We start from the raw sequence: 23,410 nt of genomic DNA, 5'->3' as shown, positions 1-23,410 counted from the left end.
TTTATCATGATGACCTGAAACAGCAGAATGAAGACATCAATGTAATGGATCAATCTCTTCGAGAAGAACCACCAAGACCAAGAACACTCCCTAGAATTTCGTAACCCGAACCTTCCCCCTTTACTTCCCTCTTAAATCTCGGGACGAGATTTCTTGTAGTGGAGGAGAATTGTGACGCCCGGATAATTATGCTACAGTAAACCTACGCTAATGATGCCACGTCACCTCTGTTAGAGTTGATAATCTCGCGTTAGTTCAAAACCGGATCAAAATTCAAATTCAAAATATGGCAAACAACAAAAGTTTCCAAATATTAAAACTAAAATGTTGGGGTGTTGCCAAATAATGCATAGGTAATTATTGTGGAGAAACCACACCTTTATAAAATGTTTAAATAATATCAAATGGTAATAAAACAGTAGCAAAACTATTATTTAAATACTTTAAATACTCAACAATTACAAAATATTTTATTTTAGGTGCCAAGTTAATTGTGGCAGTGGACTAATTATTAATACTAAATTAGGTGCTCATTTGGCATTTTACAAAACTAAAAAAAATGTAACTAAAATAAAACAGAAAAGAAATAAGATAAAAAACAAAAGGAAACTAAAATACAATAAAAGTAAACGTTAAAAAAAAGGAAGAGAAAAGCCCCTCCCCTCCCCTGGGCCACTTGGCCCAGTTGGCCTGCTGGCCCAGCAGCCCACCTCCATCCCTCCTGCTACCTCGCTACAGTGAGGGCAGGGGGCGTGGAGGCCATCCGTCGGCCGACCGACGCCGTGGAGGCCATCTGCCGGCTCCCCCTCACCTACAAGACCACGGCGCCCCTCCCCCTCGAACCCTAGGACGCCCCTGCCTCTTCCCCCTTCCTCCTCGCGCCGCGCCTCGCTCTCCCTCGACGCGCCCGCTCGCCCGAGCTCGCGTACGCCATGGCCGTCGACGCCATCACGACCACCGTGCTCCCCGCGCCGTACGAATTTGTCTTGAAGCATCCTCGTCGTCGTCTCCTTCGTCCCCGACCATTGAATCAAGCCGGGAGGGCCTGTACGCTCGCCATCAAGCTCGAGTCATTCGCGTACATCGCCGGCCGCCGTCGCCGATTGCCTCGTCTCCGGTCCACCTCAGGCCTCCTCGTCACTTCCGTTGGAACCGTGGTGAGCTCTTATTCCAAAACCCCCTCTCCCCCTGTCGATTTCGTCGCCGTAGACGTCGTCCCCGAGTTCGTCCGAACCCCCCGCGTACGCGTACGCGTACATGCGTGCTGGAGCCGCCACTGCTACGGTCTGCTCACTGCTGCTCCCTGGCCGCGCCCTGGGCCTTTCCCCGCGCCCGTCTGCGCGTGTGGCCGCCGCGCCCCGGCCGTATGCGCACGTCGCCCGCTGTTCCCGCGCTTGTCGCTACTGCTCTCTGCTCCTTGCTGCCGCTGCTCTATGCTGTTGCTGCTGCCGGCGCCCGTGCGCCGTTAGCCGCTGTGCCTGACCGCCGTGGCCTCCCTTGTCCGTCCGCGCGCGTGCCCACTCCCGCAGCTGCCCGCCCGCGCTTGCGGCCGCTCCTGCCGCTGCGTTTCGCTGCTTTACTGCCACTGCTACAGTAACTGAATGTTACTGTAGCGCTGGCTAGCTTTTGCTATTTCTACCTTCTTAGCTCTCTGGATGGCAACAAAACTATGGTCAAACAAAGTCTAACTTCATTGAAATTAATTTGTGTTGGGAGTACACATGACAACCTCCAAATTATTCCATTGGACCAAATTCAAATACGGCATGGATTAATTCCTATAAAAATGACAAAAGTCTATGTTCTGTTAAGAGAGAAAACTGAAAAACAGATTTACTGTCTTAACTACTTCAGAGCTGTAAATGGACCTGTTACAGAAGCTGTTCAGGCTATCTAATGGCATGGCCTTGTAGTGCTGTTGATATAGAGTAAAACACTTATATGTAGTGTCTTCATTAGATCTACATAACGTTAGTTATAGCCTTCGGAAAACAGCCAAGTGAAGTTTAAGAAAAAAACTGAACAATTCTCAGACTTAGCCAATTTTCAGGAATTCCATAATATTGTTTAAACTTCGAAAAATCATAGAAAATAAACCGTAGCTCGGATGAAAAAACTTTGTACATGAAAGTTGCTCAGAACGACGAGACGAATCCAGATACGCAGCCCGTTCGTCCGCCACACCTCCCTAGCATAGCAAACACGCAACTTTCCACTCCGGTTCATCTGTCCGAAAACGCGAAACCCCGGGAATACCTTTCCGGATGTTTCCCCCCTTCGTCGGTATCACCTACTACCGCGTTAGGGCACACCTAGCACCGCGTATTGTCATGTTACGCTTTGTGTTGCTTTGATTGCTCTGTTATTTATTATGTTCCCCCTCCGTTACTTCTTTCCGGTAGACCCCGAGACTACCGGTGACCCCCAGTTCGACTACGGAGTTGACGACCCCTCCTTCTTGCCAGAGCAACCAGGCAAGCCCCCCCTTGATCACCAGATATCGCCTATTCTTCTCTATACTGCTTGCATTAGAGTAGTGTAGCATGTTACTGCTTTCCGTTAATCCTATCCTGATGCATAGCCTGTCATTGTTGCTACAGTTGTTACCCTTACCTGCTATCCTACTGCTTAGTATAGGATGCTAGTGTTCCATCAGTGGCCCTACACTCTTGTCCGTCTGCCATGCTATACTACTGGGCCGTGATCATTTCGGGAGGTGATCACGGGTATATACTATATACATTATATACATGACACATGTGGTGACTAAAGTCGGGTCGGCTCGTTGAGTACCCGCAAGTGATTCTGATGAGGGGGCTGAAAGGACAGGTGGCTCCATCCCGGTAGAGGTGGGCCTGGGTTCCTGACGGCCCCCGACTGTTACTTTATGGCGGAGCGACAGGGCAGGTTGAGACCACCTAGGAGAGAGGTGGGCCTGGCCCTGGTCGGCGTTCGCGGATACATAACACGCTTAACGAGTTCTTGGTATTTGATCTGAGTCTGGCCATTTGGTCTATACGCACTAACCATCTACGCGGGAGTAGTTATGGGTATCCCGACGTCGTGGTATCAGCCGAAGCTCTTTTGACGTCAGCGACTGAGTGGCGCGCGCCGCATTGGACCGTAAGCTCGCGCTTGTATTAAGGGGCTAGGTCTGCTTCCGGCCGCGTACGCAACGTGCAGGTGTGCATAGGGCGATGGGCCCAGACCCCTGCGCGCATAGGTTTAGACCGGCGTGCTGACCTCTCTGTTGAGCCTAGGTGGGGCTGCGACGTGTTGATCTTACGAGGCCGGGCATGACCCAGAAAGTGTGTCCGGCCAAATGGGATCGAGCGTGTTGGGTTATGTGGTGCACCCCTGCAGGGAAGTTTATCTATTCGAATAGCCGTGTCCCTCGGTAAAAGGACGACCCGGAGTTGTACCTTGACCTTATGACAACTAGAACTGGATACTTAATAAAATACACCCTTCCAAGTGCCAGATACAACCCGGTGATCGCTCTCTAACAGGGCGACGAGGAGGGGATCGCCGGGTAGGATTATGCTATGCGATGCTACTTGGAGGACTTCAATCTACTCTCTTCTACATGCTGCAAGATGGAGATGGCCAGAAGCGTAGTCTTCGACAGGACTAGCTATCCCCCTTTTATTCTGGCATTCTGCAGTTCAGTCCACTGATATGGCCCTTTACACATATACCCATGCATATGTAGTGTAGCTCCTTGCTTGCGAGTACTTTGGATGAGTACTCACGGTTGCTTTTCTCCCTCTTTTCCCCTTTCTATACCTGATTGTCGCAACCAGATGCTGGAGTCCAGGAGCTAGAGATCCCGAGGATGATTCTACATGGAGTTCGGCTTCGAGGAGTAGTTAGGAGGTCCCAGGCAGGAGGCCTTGCCTTTTCGATCGTTGCTACTTTTGTGCTAGCCTTCTTAAGGAAAACTTGTTTAACTTATGTCTGTACTCAGATATTGTTGCTTCCGCTGACTCGTCTATGATCGAGCAGTTGTATTCGAGCCCTCGAGGCCCCTGGCTTGTATTATGATGCTTGTATGACTTATTTATGTTGTAGAGTTGTGTTGTGATATCTTCCCGTGAATCCCTGGTCTTGATCGTACACATTTGCGTGCATGATTAGTGTACGGTCAAATCGGGGGCGTCACAGGCCTAACCTCTTTGTACATGCTTGTGGGCCTACTGGGCCTTCTGCGGGCCTGAATCCTGGCCCATGGATGGGTTTCTAGTCGTATTCAGGCCGTGGTGGCCCAGTAGGTGGCATAATTTTCATTTTTAGTCTATTTTTTTGTTTTATTTTTTGCTTTATTTATTTTGTTTTGTTTCTACTTACAACAAAAACTTATTTATTTTATTTTGTTTCTAATTACTTATTTATTTTACTTTATGATAATTCTTTTTGCTATTAAAGTTTCTAACAAAAAAAGTTGTTTATGAAAATTATTTTTTCTTTCAATGATTTTGAACAGAAAATACTTCGATAATTTTAGTTCCATCAATTTTATATAATTTTAGTTTCAATAATACTAGAGGTTGTTTATAATGTTTTGAACAGAAAATACTTTGATAATTTTAGTTTCATAAATTTTATTTATGTTATTAAAGTTTATTTTATTTTTTTTCTACTTATATATTTTATTAAATTTTATATTATTTTGTTTCTAATTACTTATTTATTTTATTTGTTATTTTTCATGCACCATTTTCATGCATTTTACTGATTATTTTGAGCTATAAGACCCTAAAATTGAAAAGCATTTCAAATGAACTCTGAAAAGGTTGAAAGTTGGCATGGTATCATCATTTCATCCACATAGCATGTGCAAGAAAGTTGAGAGGGTTACGGCAAAAACTGGATGCACTTCGTGTACAAAACGGATAATCTCTTTCGAAGTATCAGGATTTCATACGGAAACTCGTCTGTTACAAAAGGATTTCATTTTTTTAAACTTATTTGAACTCCTGACTTTTTGTGTGTTCAAAATGCACCATTCAAAGCCACATCATCAATTTTCAACCCTTTCTGACTTCATTTGTTATTTTGCATGCATTTATTGGTTATTTTGAGCTATAAGACCCTGAAATTGAAAAGCATTTCAAATGAACTCTGAAAAGGTTGAAAGTTGGCATGGTATCATCATTTCATCCACATAGCATGTGCAATAAAGTTGAGAGGGTTATGGCAAAAACTGGATGCACTTCGTGTACAAAACGGACAATGGTATCATACTCGTCTGTTACAAAGTTGGCATGGTATCATCATAATAGTTGCGGGAGAAAGTCTTCACTTTTTCTTCGCTTGTGTCATTTGCTTATTGCGCTGTAACCATGGATAATCTTCATCGTTTATCAGGATGCTTGGGTCAGCCTTGAATTTGAAGGGAGGAATTTCAGGAAACTTTTCATAATCTTCAGACATGTCTGTCTTGCCCTCCACTCCCACAATGTCCCTTTTTCCTGAAAGAACTATGTGGCGCTTTGGCTCATCGTATGATGTATTCGCTTCCTTATCTTTTATTTTTCTCGGTCTGGTAGACATGTCCTTCACATAGATAACCCGTGCCACATCGTTGGCTAGAACGAACGGTTCGTCAGTGTACCCAAGATTGTTCAGATCCACTGTTGTCATTCCGTACTGTGGGTCTACCTGTACCCCGCCTCCTGACAGATTGACCCATTTACACTTAAACAAAGGGACCTTAAAATCATGTCCGTAGTCAAGTTCCCATATGTCCATTATGTAACCATAATATGTGTCCTTTCCCCTCTCGGTTGTTGCATCAAAGCGGACACCGCTGTTTTGGTTGGTGCTCTTTTGATCTTGGGCGATCGTGTAAAATGTATTTCCATTTATCTCGTATCCTTTGTAAGTCAATACAGTCGAAGATGGTCCCCTGGACAACGAGTACAACTCATCACAAATAGTGGTGTCACCTCTGAGACGTGTTTCCAACCAACTGCTGAAAGTCCTGATGTGTTCACATGTAATCCAGTCGTCACACTGCTCCGGGTGTTTGGAGCGCAGATTGTTCTTGTGTTCATCGACATACGGGGTCACCAAGGTAGAGTTCTGTAGAACTATGTAGTGTGCTTGAGACCAAGAATGCCCGTCCCTGCATATTATTGAGTCCGCTCCTAGCGTGCCTTTTCCAGTCAGTCTCCCCTCATACCGCGATTTAGGGAGACCTATCTTCTTAAGGCCAGGAATGAAGTCAACACAAAACCCAATGACATCCTCTATTTGATGGCCCATGGAGATGCTTCCTTCTGGCCTAGCACGGTTACGGACATATTTCTTTAGGACTCCCATGAACCTCTCAAAGGGGAACATATTGTGTAGAAATATGGGCCCCAGAATGACAATCTCGTCGACTAGATGAACTAGGACGTGCGTCATGATATTGAAGAAGGATGGTGGGAACACTAGCTCGAAACTAACAAGACATTGCGCCACATCACTCCTTAGCCTTGGTATGATTTCTGGATCGATCACCTTCTGAGAGATTGCATTGAGGAATGCACATAGCTTCACAATGGCTAATCAAACGTTTTCCGGTAGAAGCCCCCTCAATGCAACCGAAAGCAGTTGCGTCATAATCACGTGGCAGTCATGAGACTTTGGGTTCTGAAACTTTTTCTCTGGCATATTTATTATTCCCTTTATATTCGACGAGAAGCCAGTCGGGACCTTCATACTGAGCAGGCATTCAAAGAAGATTTCTTTCTCTTCTTTCGTAAGAGCGTAGCTGGCAGGACCTTCATACTGCTTCGGAGGCATGCCGTCCTTTTCGTGCAAACGTTGCAGGTCCTCCCGTGCCTCAGGTGTATCTTTTGTCTTCCCATAGACACCCAAGAAGCCTAGCAGGTTCACGCAAAGGTTCTTCGTCACGTGCATCACGTCGATTGAAGAGCGGACCTCTAGGTCTTTCCAGTAGGGTAGGTCCCAAAATATAGATTTCTTCTTCCACATGGGTGCGTGTCCCTCAGCGTCATTCGGAACAGCTAGTCCGCCGGGACCCTTTCCAAAGATTACGTGTAAATCATTGACCATAGCAGGTACGTGATCACCGGTACGCATGGCGGGCTTCTTCCGGTGATCTGCCTCGCCTTTGAAATGCTTGCCTTTCTTTCGACGTTGATGGTTGGTCGGAAGAAATCGATGATGGCCCAGGTACACATTCTTCCTGCATTTGTCCAGGTATATACTTTCAGTGTCATCTAAACAGTGCGTGCATGCGTGGTATCCCTTGTTTGTCTGTACTGAAAGGTTACTGAGAGCGGGCCAATCGTTGATGGTTACAAACAGCAACGCGTGCAGGTTAATTCCTCCTGTTTGTGCTCATCCCACGTACGTACACCGTTTCCATTCCACAGCTGTAAAAATTCTTCAACTAATGGCCTTGGTACACATCAATGTCGTTACCGGGTTGCTTAGGGCCTTGGATGAGAACTGACATCAGAATGAACTTCCGCTTCATGCACATCCAAGGAGGAAGGTTATACATACATAGAATCACGGGCCAGGTGCTGTGATTGCTGCTCTGCTCCCCGAAAGGATTAATGCCATCCGCGCTTAAACCAAACCATACGTTCCTTGGGTCAGCTGCAAACTCAGCCCAGTACTTTCTCTCGATTTTTCTCCATTGCGACCCGTCAGCGGGTGCTCTCAAGTTCCCGTCTTTCTTACGGTCCTCACTGTGCCATCGCATCAACTTGGCATGCTCTTCGTTTCTGAACAGACGTTTCAACCGTGGTATTATAGGAGCATACCACATCACCTTCGCAGGAACCCTCTTCCTGGGGGGCTCGCCGTCAACATCACCAGGGTCATCTCGTCTGATCTTATACTGCAATGCACCGCATACCGGGCATGCGTTCAGATCCTTGTACGCACCGCGGTAGAGGATGTAGTCATTAGGGCATGCATGTATCTTCTGCACCTCCAATCCTGGAGGGCATACGACCTTCTTTGCTGCGTATGTACTGTCGGGCAATTCGTTATTCTTTGGAAGCTTCTTCTTCAATATTTTCAATAGCTTCTCAAATCCTTTGTCAGGCACAACATTCTCTGCCTTCCACTGCAGCAATTCCAGTACGGTACCGAGCTTTGTGATGCCATCTTCGCAATTGGGGACAACCCTTTTTTGTGATCCTCTAACATGCGATCGAACTTCAGCTTCTCCTTTTGACTTTCGCATTGCGTCCTTGCATCGACAATGACCCGGCGGAGATCATCATCATCGGGCACTGGTTCCTCTTGATCTTCAGCAGCTTCCCCCGTTGCAGCATCATTGGGCACATCGTCTGGTTCCTCTTGATCTTCAGCAGCTTCCCCCGTTGCAGCATCACCGTATTCAGGGGGCACATAGTTGTCATCGTCCTCTTCTTCTTTGCCGTCTTTCATCATAACCCCTATTTCTCCGTGCCTCGTCCAAACATTATAGTGTGGCATGAAACCCTTGTAAAGCAGGTGGGTGTGAAGGATTTTCCGGTCAGAGTAAGACTTCGTATTCCCACATTTAGGGCATGGACAACACATAAAACCATTCTGCTTGTTTGCCTCAGCCACTTCGAGAAAATCATGCACGCCCTTAATGTACTCGGAGGTATGTCTGTCACCGTACATCCATTGCCGGTTCATCTGCGTGCATTATATATAATTAAGTGTGTCAAAAACCATTATAGAACATCATGAATAGATAATTAAGTGACCAAATTAATAGAAGTTCATCGTCACATTAAAACCAAAGTACATACATAGTTCTCATCTAACAACATATAGCTCTCCAGAGCATCTAATTAATTAAACCATACATTGAAACTATGTAAAACATTTTAATGCGAAAACAAATGCGATCATAATCGCAACCAAGGTAACAATTGATCCAACGGCATAATGATACCAAGCCTCGGTATGAATGGCATAGTTTCTAATCTTTCTAATCTTCAAGCGCATTGCATCCATCTTGATCTTGTGATCATCGACGACATCCGCAACATGCAACTCCAATATCATCTTCTCCTCCTCAATTTTTTTTATTTTTTCCTTCAAGAAATTGTTTTCTTCTTCAGCTAAATTTAACCTCTCGACAATAGGGTCGATTGGAATTTCCGGTTCACATACCTCCTAGATAAATAAAATCTATGTCACGTTGGTCGGCATAATTTTCATAAACAGTAAATGAACCAATAGTTATAAAGATAATATATACCACATCCGAATCATAAACAGGACGAGGGCCGACGGGGGCGGATACCAAAACCATCGCACTATATAATAGCAAGCAATACAATAGTAAGAAAATTAGACAAGTATCTATCTAAAGTAAGAATTTTTTCTTTCAGAAAGAAGATAAGAACAAGAGGCTCACCACGGTGGTGCCGGCGACGAGATCGGCGCGGGCGATCGACGGCGGTGAAGACGGGAATGAGACGTGACGGGCCGCTAAACCTAGACAAATCTCGAGGAAAATGGAGCTTTGAGGTCGAGCTTCGAGAGGAGAAAGCTTAACTAGCGTGGCTCGGGCATTTCATCGAACACCTCATGTGCATAGGAGGTGAGCTAGAGCACCACAAAGCCCTCCCTTCGCCGGCCAGAGAAAAACATAGCATTGGAGTGCTCTGCTCGCGGGCGAGAGGTATATATAGGCACCTCATTGGTCCCGGTTCGTGGCATGAACCGGGACTAAAGGGCAGCCTGTGGTCCCGGTTCAAGCCACCAACCGGGACCAATGGTGGTGGGCCAGGGGCGAGGCCGATTGGTCCCGGTTCGTCCCACCAACCGGGACCAATGCCCCCACGAGGCCCGGCAGGCCCCTGGCCTCACGAACCGGGACCAGTGCCCCCATTGGTCCCGGTTCTGGACTGAACCGGGACCAGTGCCCCATTGGTCCCGGTTCTGGATTGAACCGGGACTAATGGGCTAACCCGGCCTGAACCAAAGCCCTTTTTTCTATTAGTGGGTGACAGAAAACGACCACGTCGTCAGCATATAGGGAGATGCTAGAGGCCATGTGGCGCGGAGTAAGCCGCATGAGGACGCCGGCAGCGACAGCATGCTGAAGGAGTCGGTCGAGGACGTCAATCACCAGGACAAACAACATGGGAGAAACCGGATCGCCCTGCCAGAGCCCCTTGCAGTGAGTGACAGGCGGTCCAGGACAGCCGTTGAGCAGCACCCGCGTACTTGCCGTGCCAAGTAGGATGGGGACCCACTCCCTCCAGCGTGGTCCGAACCCGAGGCGGCGCAATATGTCCTATATATGTCGGGCGGGCACTAGGCAGCCTTCCCGCAAATAAATCTGAAGCATACAATTTACACTCTGAACTCAACCGGAGAAAAGAATAAAGAATCGAAACTATACAAAACTGATGAAAAACACCTACGAAGGCACACATGCATGTACACACATATTTGTACATTTCTCTTCAGAGCGTGCTGCATTTGGCGGGAGCGAACGACAGCGTCTCCTTGTGGATGTCGTAGAGTAGGTGAACGTTCTGCTGCTGGTAGTTGCCGAGCGTGCTCATTGCGCCGATGGTCTGGTTCCGCATTGCCAGGCACCACACCCCGGAGCCCAAGATCATGTAGTTCTCCACCGGCAGCACCATGTCCGCGCCGTCGAAGTGGAGCGTCATGCTCGGCATGCTCGGCGGCGTCGACGTCTCGGACGTCAGCGCGAAGCACAGGTCCAGCCCCGTGGAGTCCGACCCGTCGGCCACCGGCAGCGTCACTAGGGACTTGATCGCGGCACGGACCTGCTGGTATGCCGCGTCGACAAGCGACGTGATCGTCGTGCCGGAGTCGATGATGAGCCCGCCGGTGCCGTCGGCCCTCAGGGCGAACGCGTTGGGAGGGATGGACAGAGCCGTCGTGCCGACCGATATGCCCGTCAGGTTCAGGTAGTAGTACGTGCTCATGGGCGCCTTCGATGGGCTGGCCACAAACGGCGTCGTGCGGACCCCGGTGCCGTTGAGCGCCGCCGACGGCCCGAGGAGGAGCATGCTCGTGCTGTTGGCGTTCTGGAATGGTGTGAGGCAGTACGAGAACATGCCGGCGCCGAGCTGCGAGACGAGCGACATGCTTCCCCTGCCCAGCCCGACGAGGCCGGCTGAGCCGTTCCAGTCGTCGCTGCTGGCGTTGCTGCAGCCGAAGGCGATGCCGGGGACGCGGGTCTGGTCCGCGGGCGTCGAGCCGAACGTGAACGTCTCCACGCTCTGGATGCCCGCCGTCCACCCCGTGCCGTACGTCTGGTTGTACATGCAGGAGCACCCAGGCGGCGGGCTCGGCCCGGCCAGCGCGGCGCACATGCTCACCGAGCTGGCGCAGGGGAGCACGCCGAACGTGGTGGAGCTCGACGGGTTGTACAGCTGCCCGGCCTGCTTGAAGCACTGGCTGCCGCAGGGCGCGCACTGCGTCCAGATGAGGTCGCTGCCCGTGTCGGCGATGGCCGGGTAGGACAGCGGCGGCGTGCCGATGGACAGCGTCATGATGTACTCCCCGCCGTTCGGCAGGTCCTTCCGGGTTGGCGCGGCGACGGTGCGGCCGCCCGACGACGCGAGTTCCCGGGCGAACCGGGCGTGCCGGTGCATGTCCCGGCGCAGCGCGCCACGCACGAACTCTGTGGCGGAGACATCGGGGTTGGAGTGGACGCGCGTCAGCCCGACGCGGACGGCGGCGGCATTGGAGGCCCGAGCTGCAGAAAGGATCAGGAGGAGCACAGCGAGCGACGCCATTTGCACACGCGATGTCTGGAGCTAGAAGACCGATGCAATGCACAAGAATGGAATATGTAATGAAATGTTCAGGGTTATATACGAGAGATCCTGTGATGTGCATGCGATGAGCCGGCGACACTTGTTCGCAGTACGTACTAGGTCAAGCACAGCATGCTGCGCTGGTCTTGTTGGTGTGTTGCCGGGAAATAACTGCAAAAGGTTTATCCTGTGATTATTGTCACATCATCACACCAAGAGAGTGATGCATACGATTACGTGCAGGTGCAGGCCAAAGTTTGAGGGATTAGGTGAGCTATTTGTTCGGCGTGCGAGGGAATAAGAATTCAAACTTGCCTCCTAAATTGGCTTAGACTCGTGGTCGCCGGATAATTGCGCTCGCTCGTCAAAGCCGTCATGGTCCGAAAGCACGTAAGATGCATGAATTGACTGGATCAATCAGATAATAAGAGAGAACCGCGTTGGGGCAGCGCGCGCCTGGAAACGCCTGTTACACTACATCATCGTCAACCAGATATAAATGATTAGGAAAAATTGGTGATATGTGCAAACGTCAAACGACCGTTTCTTTGCTGAAAGGTACTCAAATATTTCGGTTGTCAACCTACTTATATAAATCATCAAACGAAAGAACCAAAACGCAAGCACACGTCCGTCCGGCCTAAACGCAACCATGCATGCATGCATGCCACAGATATAGGTAACCAGCTAGCTTCACACTGCAGTTTTTTTTAGACATCCTAAAAAAAAAAAATTTAATTGGGGTAGCTATATCAGCCCAGTTCCCACTTACCCTCACAGAAACAGAGGCACCGCGGGGGAGCCGCACCGCCGCCGCCGCATCCCCTCCCGTCCTCCCCTTCCTCGCACCTCTCCCACCTGCGCTACCCCGGCCGGACGGGATGGCTAGGTCACCGCCAGCCGCAACCCCGACCTACAGGTCGCCGGCAACATAAATCCCAGATAAGTGATCACGGGGATGGCACGCATGGGCAGCAACATGACCTGGGGAACGGTGAGCGTGGGCACGGCCGGCATCGGCGGCACTGCATGTGACCTGCGGTGTGGTTAGCGCGGGCACGGTTGGCACTGGTGGCATTGTAGGAATGGTGGGCACCGGCGGCTTCGGCGCGTGGATGCCTGGGACAGCGGCAGGCGTTGCAGCGGGCGCTCGCGCTTGGCCTCGCCAACGCCAGTGCCGACCGGACGTCAACATGGACGTGTCAAGGATGCCTAAGAAGAGGATGTCTACCACGCTGCTGCACTTTGCTCCAACTCGACAATCCCGAGGATGTCTTCGTGTTCGCCGCGGAGGCCAGCAAGCTGACGCCGCCGTCGCCGGAGCCCGAGGCCGAGAGCCTCATCGACAAGATCGCCTCCTGCTGTCAGGTCTTTACGTTCGCGGACAACGACGCCGGCGAGCGGCTTGTACCTGTTTCAGTGCAGGTTTAGTTGTCAGCTTGCTTGATGCATAGTGCAGACAACAGGACGTGCATGCATATTTATGCAGGATAGCAAGATCAAGAGATTAGGGGGTAATTAGGTTGTTGGTCGGCCGGTCTAAGCAAAGCGCCTTCTGTTTGGCGTTGGTGATGGTCAGGCCAGTTTGATTCGTGTCGCTCGGAAGTGGGATCCCACTTATGCCCATATAACCCACATAAAAACTAATGGAGTGTTGGCTATCATCAAAGTGTGTTGGGATTAAGTGGGGCTGTGGTGGGACTCCCACGATCAGTCCCACCTACAGCTTTAAGCTAGCTAAAGCCCACTCAATGGCAATCCAGTCGATCTATGCCTTCTTCCCCTCGTTGGCCTTCTTGAACGCCGCCGCCTGTGCCGCCACGGCACTGTCGGAGCCACCAGCCGCGGCCGCCGCGAATGCGTCCCTCACCTGCTGGGTGGTGTAGGCGAACCCCGGGCGGGTCATGGAGTTGAGCAGCGATAGGGTGCCCTCGCACAGCAGCGCGCCGGCGCCGTCGGTCCTCGTGTTCGCCAGCGCGTCCTTGATGCTCACGCTCGGGCCGCCGGCGATCGCGCCACCGGCGGCGCCGAAGAAGTGGCTCACCGAGCTCGGCCAGCTCCCAGCGCCGACCAGGTCTGCATGGGGTGCGTCCTCCAATAGCTACGTGCAAAAACAAGTGGAGCGTCACGGGCCCAACACGTCAGTGACTTAACTCGTGGTATGCACAGAAGAAAGAAAATGTTACGTGCCGGTGTAAGTGGCTTACTCGCATGTCCCGAGGCTGTTGGGGTCGACTGGCATGAGCGGCGTCGGTGTGACAGACCCGTGGCTGCTGTGCGACGGTGCAGCCGGAGTTCCCCTGTAGGAGCCTCCGTCGTGGGCCGGCGTCGAGGAGCTCCCGTAGGCCCGTCGTGGGACGGCGTGGGTGAGCTGCCGTAGGCACCGCCAGTACGCGCCTCCGCCGTGGGATGGCGCGTCCGGAGTGGACCCGTAACCTCCTCCGCTGTGCGACTGGTCAGGCAACGAACCAGAGCCGCCGTGCGAAGGCGGCGTCCCGTACCCGCCGTGCGACGGGTCAGGCAACGACCCGGAGCCGCTGTGCGACGGAGTCGAGCCGGAGCCGCCGTGCGACGGCGTAGTGCCGGAGCCTCTGTGGTAAGGCGGCGTGCCGGAGGAGCCTCCGTGCGAGGGAAGCGGCACGGTGGTGCCCCCGTGGCCGGGGAAGTTGTGCGGGTCGAGCGACGACGTATAGTCCGGCTTCTTCACGTCATCTGCGAGCACGCCACGAGACGACATTTGTTACAACCTAGCTCACTACTCACCACAAGCTGCATGCACAAGATCCAGAGTAGCTAGGTACGCACCTTGGCTTGCCTTGTCCGTCGGGCCGGTCCTGGCCGAGATGGCGACGAAGGCTTGGGTGGCCAACGCGGCGAGCAGGAAGCTCGCGAGGAGAGTTCTCTGCGCCCCCATGTCCTCTAGCTGGTTGATGGTTGCGTTTCGGCCGGACGGACGTGTACTTGCGTTTTGGTTTTTCCGTTTGAGTTGATGGTTTGGTTTGTGCGGGTTGATTCACCGCAACGCCAGGGGCCTCTTTGCAAAAGAGCACGCGCTGACCGGGTATGCACCCACACATCCACATGGCGCTTTTTGATTTGTCAGGACCAAATTTGCACATCTTATGCAAGTTGAGGGACTAAGTAGGATTAAATTTTAAGTTATAGGACTAAAGCATCACATCGAGAGCAAGTTCTAGGACTCCGGGTGCTTTTAACTCTTTCCCGGATAGGCATACACCATTTTTCGCATGTTGCATTGGGACATGCTTCATGGGTGCTGGGTTGGACACCGCTTGTCGGTTGTGCCTCGTTCATCGCTACAAATGTCGCATCGCTGCTCTTTGCGGTGCGAGAAAAATGGATGCGCCATGTGCTTGGTATGTCTCGGCTTCTCCAGTGTGCCAGGTGTGCCCTGTGACGAGGTCGTTAGGGAGAGTGCTCGATTTGTGTAGATCAGACTGCCCTAGGTTAGATACGACTTGTCGGTTGAGTCATTTTTTTTTGCTGCGATGCAATGTCACATCCCTGCGCTTGCGATGTGCAAGAAGTAAATGCATCGTGTGCCTGGTCGGTACAACACTTGTCCGGTGTGTCCCTTGTGTGGTTCGCCGCCATGCAACGTCGCATCGCTGCGCTTGCGGTATGGCGGGAGTGGCTGCGTCGTGTGCCAGGTTGGTCTTTTGCTGCGCTTGCGGTGCGCGTGGAGAGATTGTGTCGAGTGGGGGTGGTGCTTCTACTCTCTCTTGTTGTGTTTTGGCTGGTGTTCTGTCACAAACCAATTTTCAAAATTTTCACCCATGCCTTTTTTGAATTTCATTTCGCTATTATTTGCTTTGGATTTCTTTCTCTGAACTAATTCAAGAAAATGGTCAAACCATTTTTCAGGGGCTAATGGGCATGATTTTAACTTGTCGAATCTTTATCTAACTATGCTCTTTCACATATACCAACCAAGACCAAGAGAATGGATAGTGCTCATCATATGAAAAATCGCAAAAAATAATCTCAAATGGACATGCGGTTTATAAACTAGGTTTAATTGAAGTTTGAATCCAAATTTAAATGAAAATAAATTTTAAAAATCCAAACTTGTGCCAATTTGGTTCTACTGAATACTTGGGATCAACATGAACTCAATGCAAAAAGACTTTCAAAATTGGAGCTCTAGATTCAATTTTGATTTTGTCCAAAAACTCTGCCAGGTTGGTCTTTTGATGCGCTTGCGGTGCACGTGGAGAGATTGTGTCGAGTGGGGGTGGTGCTTCTACTCTCTCTTGTTGTGTTTTGGCTGGTGTTCGCTCACAGACCAATTTTCAAAATTTTGACCCATGCTTTTTTCTGAATTTCATTTGGCTCTTATTTGCTTTGGATTTCTTTCTCTGAACTAATTCAAGAAAATGGCCAACCCATTTTTCAGGGGCTAATGAGCATGGGTTTAACTTGTCGAATCTTTATCTAACTATGGTCTTTCACATATACCAACCAAGGCCAATAGAATGGATGGTGCTCATCATATGAATCAATCGCAATAATTCATCTCAAATGGACATGCGGTTTATAAACTAGGTTTAAGTGAAGTTTGAATTCAAATTTAAATAACAATAAATTTTAAAAATCCAAACTTGTGCCAATTTGGTTCTACTGGATACTTGGGATCAACATGAACTCAATGCAAAAAGACTTACTAAATTTGGAGCTCCAGATTCAATTTTGTTTTTGTCCAAAAACTTTGCCATGGCAGCGTTTTGAAATCAGTGGAAACTCTGCATGGCAACATTTTTTGGCTTTGACAGAAATGGACACGTGGCGGAACGTGATTGCTTGGTACCAATTCCCCCTTGAAATATAACATGATGTTGGATTTTATGATCATAAGACAGCTTAGATTAGGTCGTACCGATTTGGTTGATTAAAATGCAATTGACGAATCTGAGGGGATGAACGGCTCACAAGAGCCCACATCATCCTAGGATTTTGGCGGGTCAATATATGCCATCGGCGACGCTATGGTGGTGCTTAGGATCAATGCTACAGGGAGTCCTTGGCGTTATACATTCCGGCTCAGCACGACAGGACGGTGACCATGGTGGCACCAAGGATGGAGAGAGTCATTGGGAATCACTCCCTAGAGATGCAGACACGACGGTGACCTTAAGGTTTGGACGACGATTAAGCTTTAGTGCTCCCTAGTGTTGCGCAAGTTGTCAGCGAGGTGCATTGCAGCGCGACGAAGCGAATGAACAAGACGACGGGTCGGGAATGTTCTTGCCTCACTAGAAATGTCGATTGGTGGTGGTGGTTCTCGTGCATGGTCAAAGTCGTGCTTAGGGGTCGCCTTGGGTGTGCGCAAGGTGTCAGGAAGATGCGCTGGAGCACGAAATAGAAGTGGGAAACATCATACTTGAGTCAGTGGCATCAAAAGACTCGTGAATTTGTCATTCTTTGACATGCCAGGTTCCCACAACAACATCAGTGTCCTTCAACGTCCTATGTTATTCTCAAGGGACTTTGCGATGGGATACTACAATGTGTAACTACACTATCAACACGCACAACTACAGCATGGGTACTACCTTGCCGATGATATCTATCATTAGTGGTCGGTGGTTGTGAAGACTATCCATGAGCCCCAAGACAAAAAAGATGTTTGTTTGCACAAATGCAAGAAGCTATTATGAAGGATGTGAAGAGAGTATTTGAAGAGCTTGGTGTAATCTTGCACAGGAGGGCCATGTGGCTTTCCATATTTCTGTTTTGAGAAGCTTGGAGTAAATGTCTGCCTCCTGGAAGAAGATGCAATGCATGTTGTTAAATTCTTAGAGATGCATCGACAACTTTAAGATCAACATGCGCGTGTGCAACTACTCAATGATCCTGTGGAGCATATGTTGATTCACATTGGAAACCATTAAATTGGTGATTTCTTATTAGTTATGTTTACACTATGCACTCCGGATAATATTTATGTTTGAACTATTTTTAAAACCTAAACCGTTTATTTTTTAATTGACATGTGTTATTTTGGTTGTTCTTTGTTATTTGTACGGTTCAATAATCCATCGTGCATGTATTTGCATAAGCATGAAGGTTTGCATGGGGAGCGTGGTTGACCGGAAATGAGGGTCAGTATGTTCCTATATGCGGACGCGTTCACAGACATCATTCAAATTAGGTAAATGTCATTGAAGATGCTTTTAGAGAATACAACCAACGAAACACAAATGACTCACACCGGGAATATCAGGTAGTCCCACACCTTCCATGCCTCCCTTGATACGGGAGCTCCTGGGCCATTGGATCCTTGCCCAAACTTGCAAAAAAAAAAAAACCCGAAGAGTCTCATAATTCCACGTAGGTCTAGAGGCTCTGACACCAACTGTTGGATCCAGAATCCAACGGTTCAAGAGCACCTGTATCATCGGAGCATGAGATCCAATGGTCCAGGAGCTCTAGTATCATGGGAGCACGAGACGGTACGTGATATCCTCGCACGACTCGTGTAGCGATCAACGTGTAAACTGCAGTGCCGTGTTGAAAGTGTAGCTGCAGTCAATACACTCAGCAAAGGAGGAAAGATCAAAGCAGTTGCCCGTGCATGTTATTTCGCGGCTGTGCCTCCGCAGTCGTCAATCGATTTGCAGACACGTCGTAATCACCTATGCAGTTCCACTTCAGTTTCTGTTCTTACCTTGCCCCTGGTGCGTTGTGTTAATTTTCTTTTCTTTTGCGATGATGCTCTGTTACATTTCGAATGAAAACACTCCAAACGGAAGATCATTTTTCGCTCCCTATCCCGGCCGTGCGATGTTTGTAGGCCTCGTAGTTCTGCTGCTCTCCTCGCCGGCGCCATCGGCCGGTGACCAGCTGTTCTGCGCCGGCGCCAACAGCAAGTACAGCCCAAACAGCACCTACCGGACCAGCCTTAGATTCCTCGCCGATGAACTTACCGCGAGAGCCATGAAGTCCCACTCGGCCACTGGCACGGCCGGCACGGGCTCCGACAAGGTCTACGGCGCCGTGCTCTGCCGAGGGGACTCCACCGGCGCCGACTGCAGCAGGCGCCTCCGGGAGGCCTTCGGCAGGACCATCAACGCCGACAGCACCGGGGCCGCCGCATGCGCGCTCCACAAGGACGTGGCGCTCTACTCCGAGCTGTACCAGCTTCGCTTCTCCGACGAGGACTTCCTCTCCGCCTTCAGCAACGCGCCGTTGTGGGTCGACGGCACCAACCTGAACCTTGTGCCGGCCGCCGATGCTGGGCAGTTCGACGAGCTGGTCGCCAAGCTAACGAGATCCCTTGCCGAGGCCGCGGCAGCGCAGCCGGACAGTTACGCAACGGCCGACGCGCCGTGGTCGTCGCGGGAGAGCGAGCGGACCGTGTACGGGCTCGCGCAGTGCACGCAGGACATGCCGCCGGAGCGCTGCCGCGCTTGCCTCGACGGAATCGGCGCTGAGATACAGCGGCGGATCGGTAGCAGCAAGATGGGCGGGGCGATTCATGGTGCGCGGTGCACACTCCGGTACGAGACCGGCACCCAGTTCTTTACGGAGACTGCCACAGGCAAGGTTTTTTCCTTTTTCAATTCCACAGGCAAGTTGTTGCCCATGTTATTCCAAACTCTAATTGAACATGTCACATATTCAGATCATTATGCCATATACATTTTTTGTCTTGAGCATTAAGTTTTTCCGCCCTTTTTTACCCTCAGAGTTGGACTATCAACAGTTAGATAGGATCATAAGACTGAAAACATACTCCCTGTGTTTCTGGGTAGCTTAAGAATGAAAAGTAAAATTGCACAGAGTTTTGCTAGATGTATGATCTATAATAGTAATAGAACTAACAGAAGACGGGTAATGGCACGAAGGTTCAGTTTGCTTAATCAAATTGGGTACATATACTGGAAGGAGCAACCATGAAAAAAACATGAATTTACCTATCTGAGTCACCTTCTGACATATTTCCCTTCTAAAAGTATGAAAGAGCTGGAGCCTTGAGAGGCTATTAGAAGTATCGTTCATTCGCTGCATGTCAATTATTCTCTTGCAATATTCAGGGCAACGGAAGGGCCATGCTGTCAGGCTCAGTTCTTATCATTCCCCTGTCTAGCGTGCCGGAAGACTCAGTAGCCGTAGATCTGTCATCGTGTGGCTCTGAAGCGAAGATAACGGTTCGATCAAGTGGGCAGCTCTCCTCCGTCGATCTGCCATCCAAGGGCGGGTGATGCTAGTGACTTAACTGTAGCGGCTCCGACAAGCGCATGTGCTCTGTTTCGCTTTCCTTCATCTTTTCCGTCTTGTAATGGCTATAAAGCCAGCGACCCTGCTTGCGAGAGGGGCGTGACTTTGTGTATTGGGTGTAAACCCTAGCCGCCGGTGGCGTGCTGTATCTACTTTCCCAATTCGCAACAAGAACCCTAGTTCGACGCTCTCTGTTTTCGTTCCTAAATTCGCTATTCACAAGCTAAATTGCGTAGATCAATGCTCTGATCCTGACAATTGGTATCAGACGCCAGTCTTTCCTCGGAGGCGATTTTGATTTGAGCAGTGTTGGGGTTGGTCGTCGGCCGTAAAATCCCTCTTCACGCTTGAATTGGGCGGCGGAGTACTCAGGAGGCGGCCGGAGTGGCAGAGTTCGGGTACAGTCAGAATTGCAGCATGGTTGCCGGAGAATAATTCTCTGGTGGTAAAACCCCAGCTCCTGCGATCTGACCGTGTACCAGTGGAGGCGGGCGCAGGCGACGGCGTAGGCGGCGGCGACGAGGATTCCCTCCCTCCCAACCACTGGTGTGAATTGCAGCAGCAGGCAAGATGACAAGCCAAGCTGATTCGGTCACGACTACTGAGTTGCAGCTTGAGTCACTGGAGTTGGACATCAAGATGCTGCAGCGCGACAGAGAAGAAGATCGCAAAGAATTTCAGCAGTTCCAAGCGACAGTGAACAGAAACTTTGCCACGATGCAGAAGAATTTTGACAAGATCCAGGATAATTTCAGGCGTTTACTGTTGGATCCGGAGCCAGTTAATGCAGAGGAACGAGAGGAAGGTCAGGGTAGTGTCCAAATCAAGAACAACCACAATCAATCTCCTCAAATAGCTCCTGGTCGACCCAAACAGCTCCAAGCTCCAACTCCTCCGTCAGTAACAATGCCAGAGAAAGGAGCCCCTTTGCCTGTAGGAAATGCAACTCTGCGTGATCACACAGGAAAAGAGCTCAATTTGGATGGGACTCTGAAAGTACCTTATAGACATCCAAATTTTGGTCAAGGTAAAGAAACAACACCAAACCTTGTGGTGCAACTGGAAGAAAGGCAGGAGGAAGAGGTTATTGATCCACAATACAGAAGAGGGCCCAATTTCCCTATTGATGGAAGAAGAAATGTGCTAACAGTAAAGCCAGCAAAGTTGAATATCTGTGAATTTGAGGGTCAAGACCCAGAGTATTGGATACAGAATTTAGAGCAATACTTTGCTGCAGCCAGAACTCCAATTGAGCACAGAACTGAACTGGCCATTTCTTACCTTAAAGGGCCTGCTGTACAATGGTGGTGAGGAACAGGATTTGCTCCTAGCAATATTCCATGGCACAAATTTTGCTCTTACATCTCTAACAGATTTTCTGTGGATTCTGTTTGTGACATTGTGAGCTCCTTCCATGCAGCTCAACAAACTACTACAGTTACTGCATATGTGGAGCAGTTTGAGCAACTGATGAACATCATGAGAAGAGAAAACCCTGGAATCCCTGATGATTATTATGTTTCCAGCTTTGTAGCAGGACTTAACCCATATATTAAAAGTCATGTGGAGTGCTTCAGGCCTAAGGATATGCAAACTGCAGTGTGGTATGCTAGGAGGATGGAGAAAGCTCAGGTACCAGCTACTGCAGTGCAAACTAAACCTTATATTCCTCAACCTAGAAGGCAGGTAATGTTTGATCAGCCCAAAACCCCTGTAACTACTGCCACACCAAACAGAAACACTGTTATTCAGCAGGCAAAACAAAACCAAGTGTGTTATAAGTGCAGAGAACCATGGGTGCCAGGTCATAGGCAGGTCTGTAAAATGAGCCAGAGAGCTCAGATCCAAGCACTGCAAGCTGAGGAAGTTGAAAACCCTAAAACAATCTATGTTACAGACTTTGATGACCCTGATTTGGAAACACAGGAGCAGCCATCAGGTGAAGCGGTATTGAGAGTGTCAATGCATGCTGCTATGGGTATAGGAGCAACCAAAAAATACTTTTATATTGTCTGTGAAGGTAGGAAATACAGTTGCCACAACACTGGTGGATAGTGGTAGCACTTCTACCTTCATTTCTCCTGAAATGGCAAGCAAGTTACCTGTCAGTACAAGCCCTACATCCAAGATAAAAGTGGTGGTTGCTAGTGGGGGAGTGCTCTGGACTGAATTTCAAGCAAAAGATTGCCCTTATGAAATTCAAGGCCATCTCTTTACTGACATCTTCAGAGTGTTGAAACTGAAAGGATATGACATGATTTTGGGAGTTGATTGGCTCAGGAAATATAGTCCAATACAAATGGACTTTATTAAAATGGAAATGAAAATTTCTGATAGTTTTGGACAGTTTATTACATTTGTGGATGAGACTGTTCCCCTGGCCCCTGTAGCTGAGGCTAGGGACAACACTGAAAAACCGTTAGAACAAGCTGTCTGTGGGTTTTTCTTGTTCACAACTTCTGGTACTGAATTTACAGCAGCTAGCCCAGAAATCCCTACTGAATTGCAGCCACTGTTGGACCAGTATGAACAGTTGTTTCAAGAGCCAACTGAATTGCCTCCTAGCAGGCCTTGTGATCACATAATTCCCTTAGTGGAAGGAGCAAAGGTGGTTAACCAAAGGCCTTATAGAATTCCTCACCATCAGAAAGAAATTTTGGAGAAAATCATCAAGGAGCTGCTAAAAAATGGGATCATCAGACCTAGCACAAGCCCTTTTTCTTCTCCTGTGCTACTGGTCAAGAAAAAAGATGGATCTTGGAGGTTATGCACTGATTACAGAAAATTGAATGCTATAACTATCAAGAATAAATATCCCATTCCTGTGATTGAGGACCTTTTGGATCAACTTAAAGGAGCAAAGATTTTTTCCAAAATTGATCTCAGAAATGGATATCACCAAATCAGGATGGCAGAAGAGGATATACCAAAAACTGCATTCACTACTCACATGGGACTGTTTGAATTTTTAGTTATGTCCTTTGGACTAACTAATGGTCCTCCCTCCTTTAAGGCATTAATGAACTTATTGTTTGGCCATCTCAAATTTGTGGTGGTTTTCTTTGATGATATATTGGTGTTCAGTTTCTCCTTGAAAGAACACAAGGACCACTTAAAGCAAGTGTTTGATATATTGCAAGCAAACAAACTATATGCAAAAATGGAAAAGTGCTCTTTTGGACAGCAAGAGATTGAATATTTGGGTCATGTTATTAACTCTGAGGGAGTCTCTACTGACCCATCTAAGATATAGTCCATTAGAGATTGGGCAACTCCTACTACTGTAACTGAATTGAGAAGTTTTTTGGGACTAAGTGGATATTACAGAAGGTTTATCCAGGGATATGGAGTAATATGTAGACCACTATTTGATTGCTTAAAGAAGGATGGTTTCTCGT

General features: G+C 49.0%; 1 protein-coding gene and 1 pseudogene across 1 annotated transcript; both read right to left on the bottom strand.

Moving 5' to 3' along the window:
• Positions 1 to 9,947: 9,947 nt before the first annotated feature.
• On the bottom strand, positions 9,948 to 11,912 carry LOC123049167 (aspartic proteinase nepenthesin-1-like). Its single transcript, XM_044472147.1, has one exon. It carries the CDS (start codon positions 11,748 to 11,750, stop codon positions 10,443 to 10,445), a length of 1,308 nt encoding a protein of 435 aa, XP_044328082.1. The 5' UTR covers positions 11,751 to 11,912; the 3' UTR covers positions 9,948 to 10,442.
• Positions 11,913 to 13,375: 1,463 nt separating this feature from the next.
• Positions 13,376 to 14,685, bottom strand: LOC123049166 (mucin-1-like; annotated as a pseudogene).
• Between the last annotated feature and the right edge of the window lie 8,725 nt (positions 14,686 to 23,410).

Source organism: Triticum aestivum, chromosome 2D (genome assembly GCF_018294505.1).
Source record: "Triticum aestivum cultivar Chinese Spring chromosome 2D, IWGSC CS RefSeq v2.1, whole genome shotgun sequence".
In the NCBI taxonomy this organism is placed as follows: Eukaryota; Viridiplantae; Streptophyta; class Magnoliopsida; order Poales; family Poaceae; genus Triticum; species Triticum aestivum.
Note: the sequence above shows the minus strand (reverse complement) of the source record. Positions and strands in the feature narration are given on the sequence as shown.

Bases quoted from the DNA above. Each gene is read 5' to 3' on its own strand.
- LOC123049167 (XM_044472147.1), bottom strand. From the start codon at position 11,750: ATGGCGTCGCTCGCTGTGCTCCTCCTGATCCTTTCTGCAGCTCGGGCC.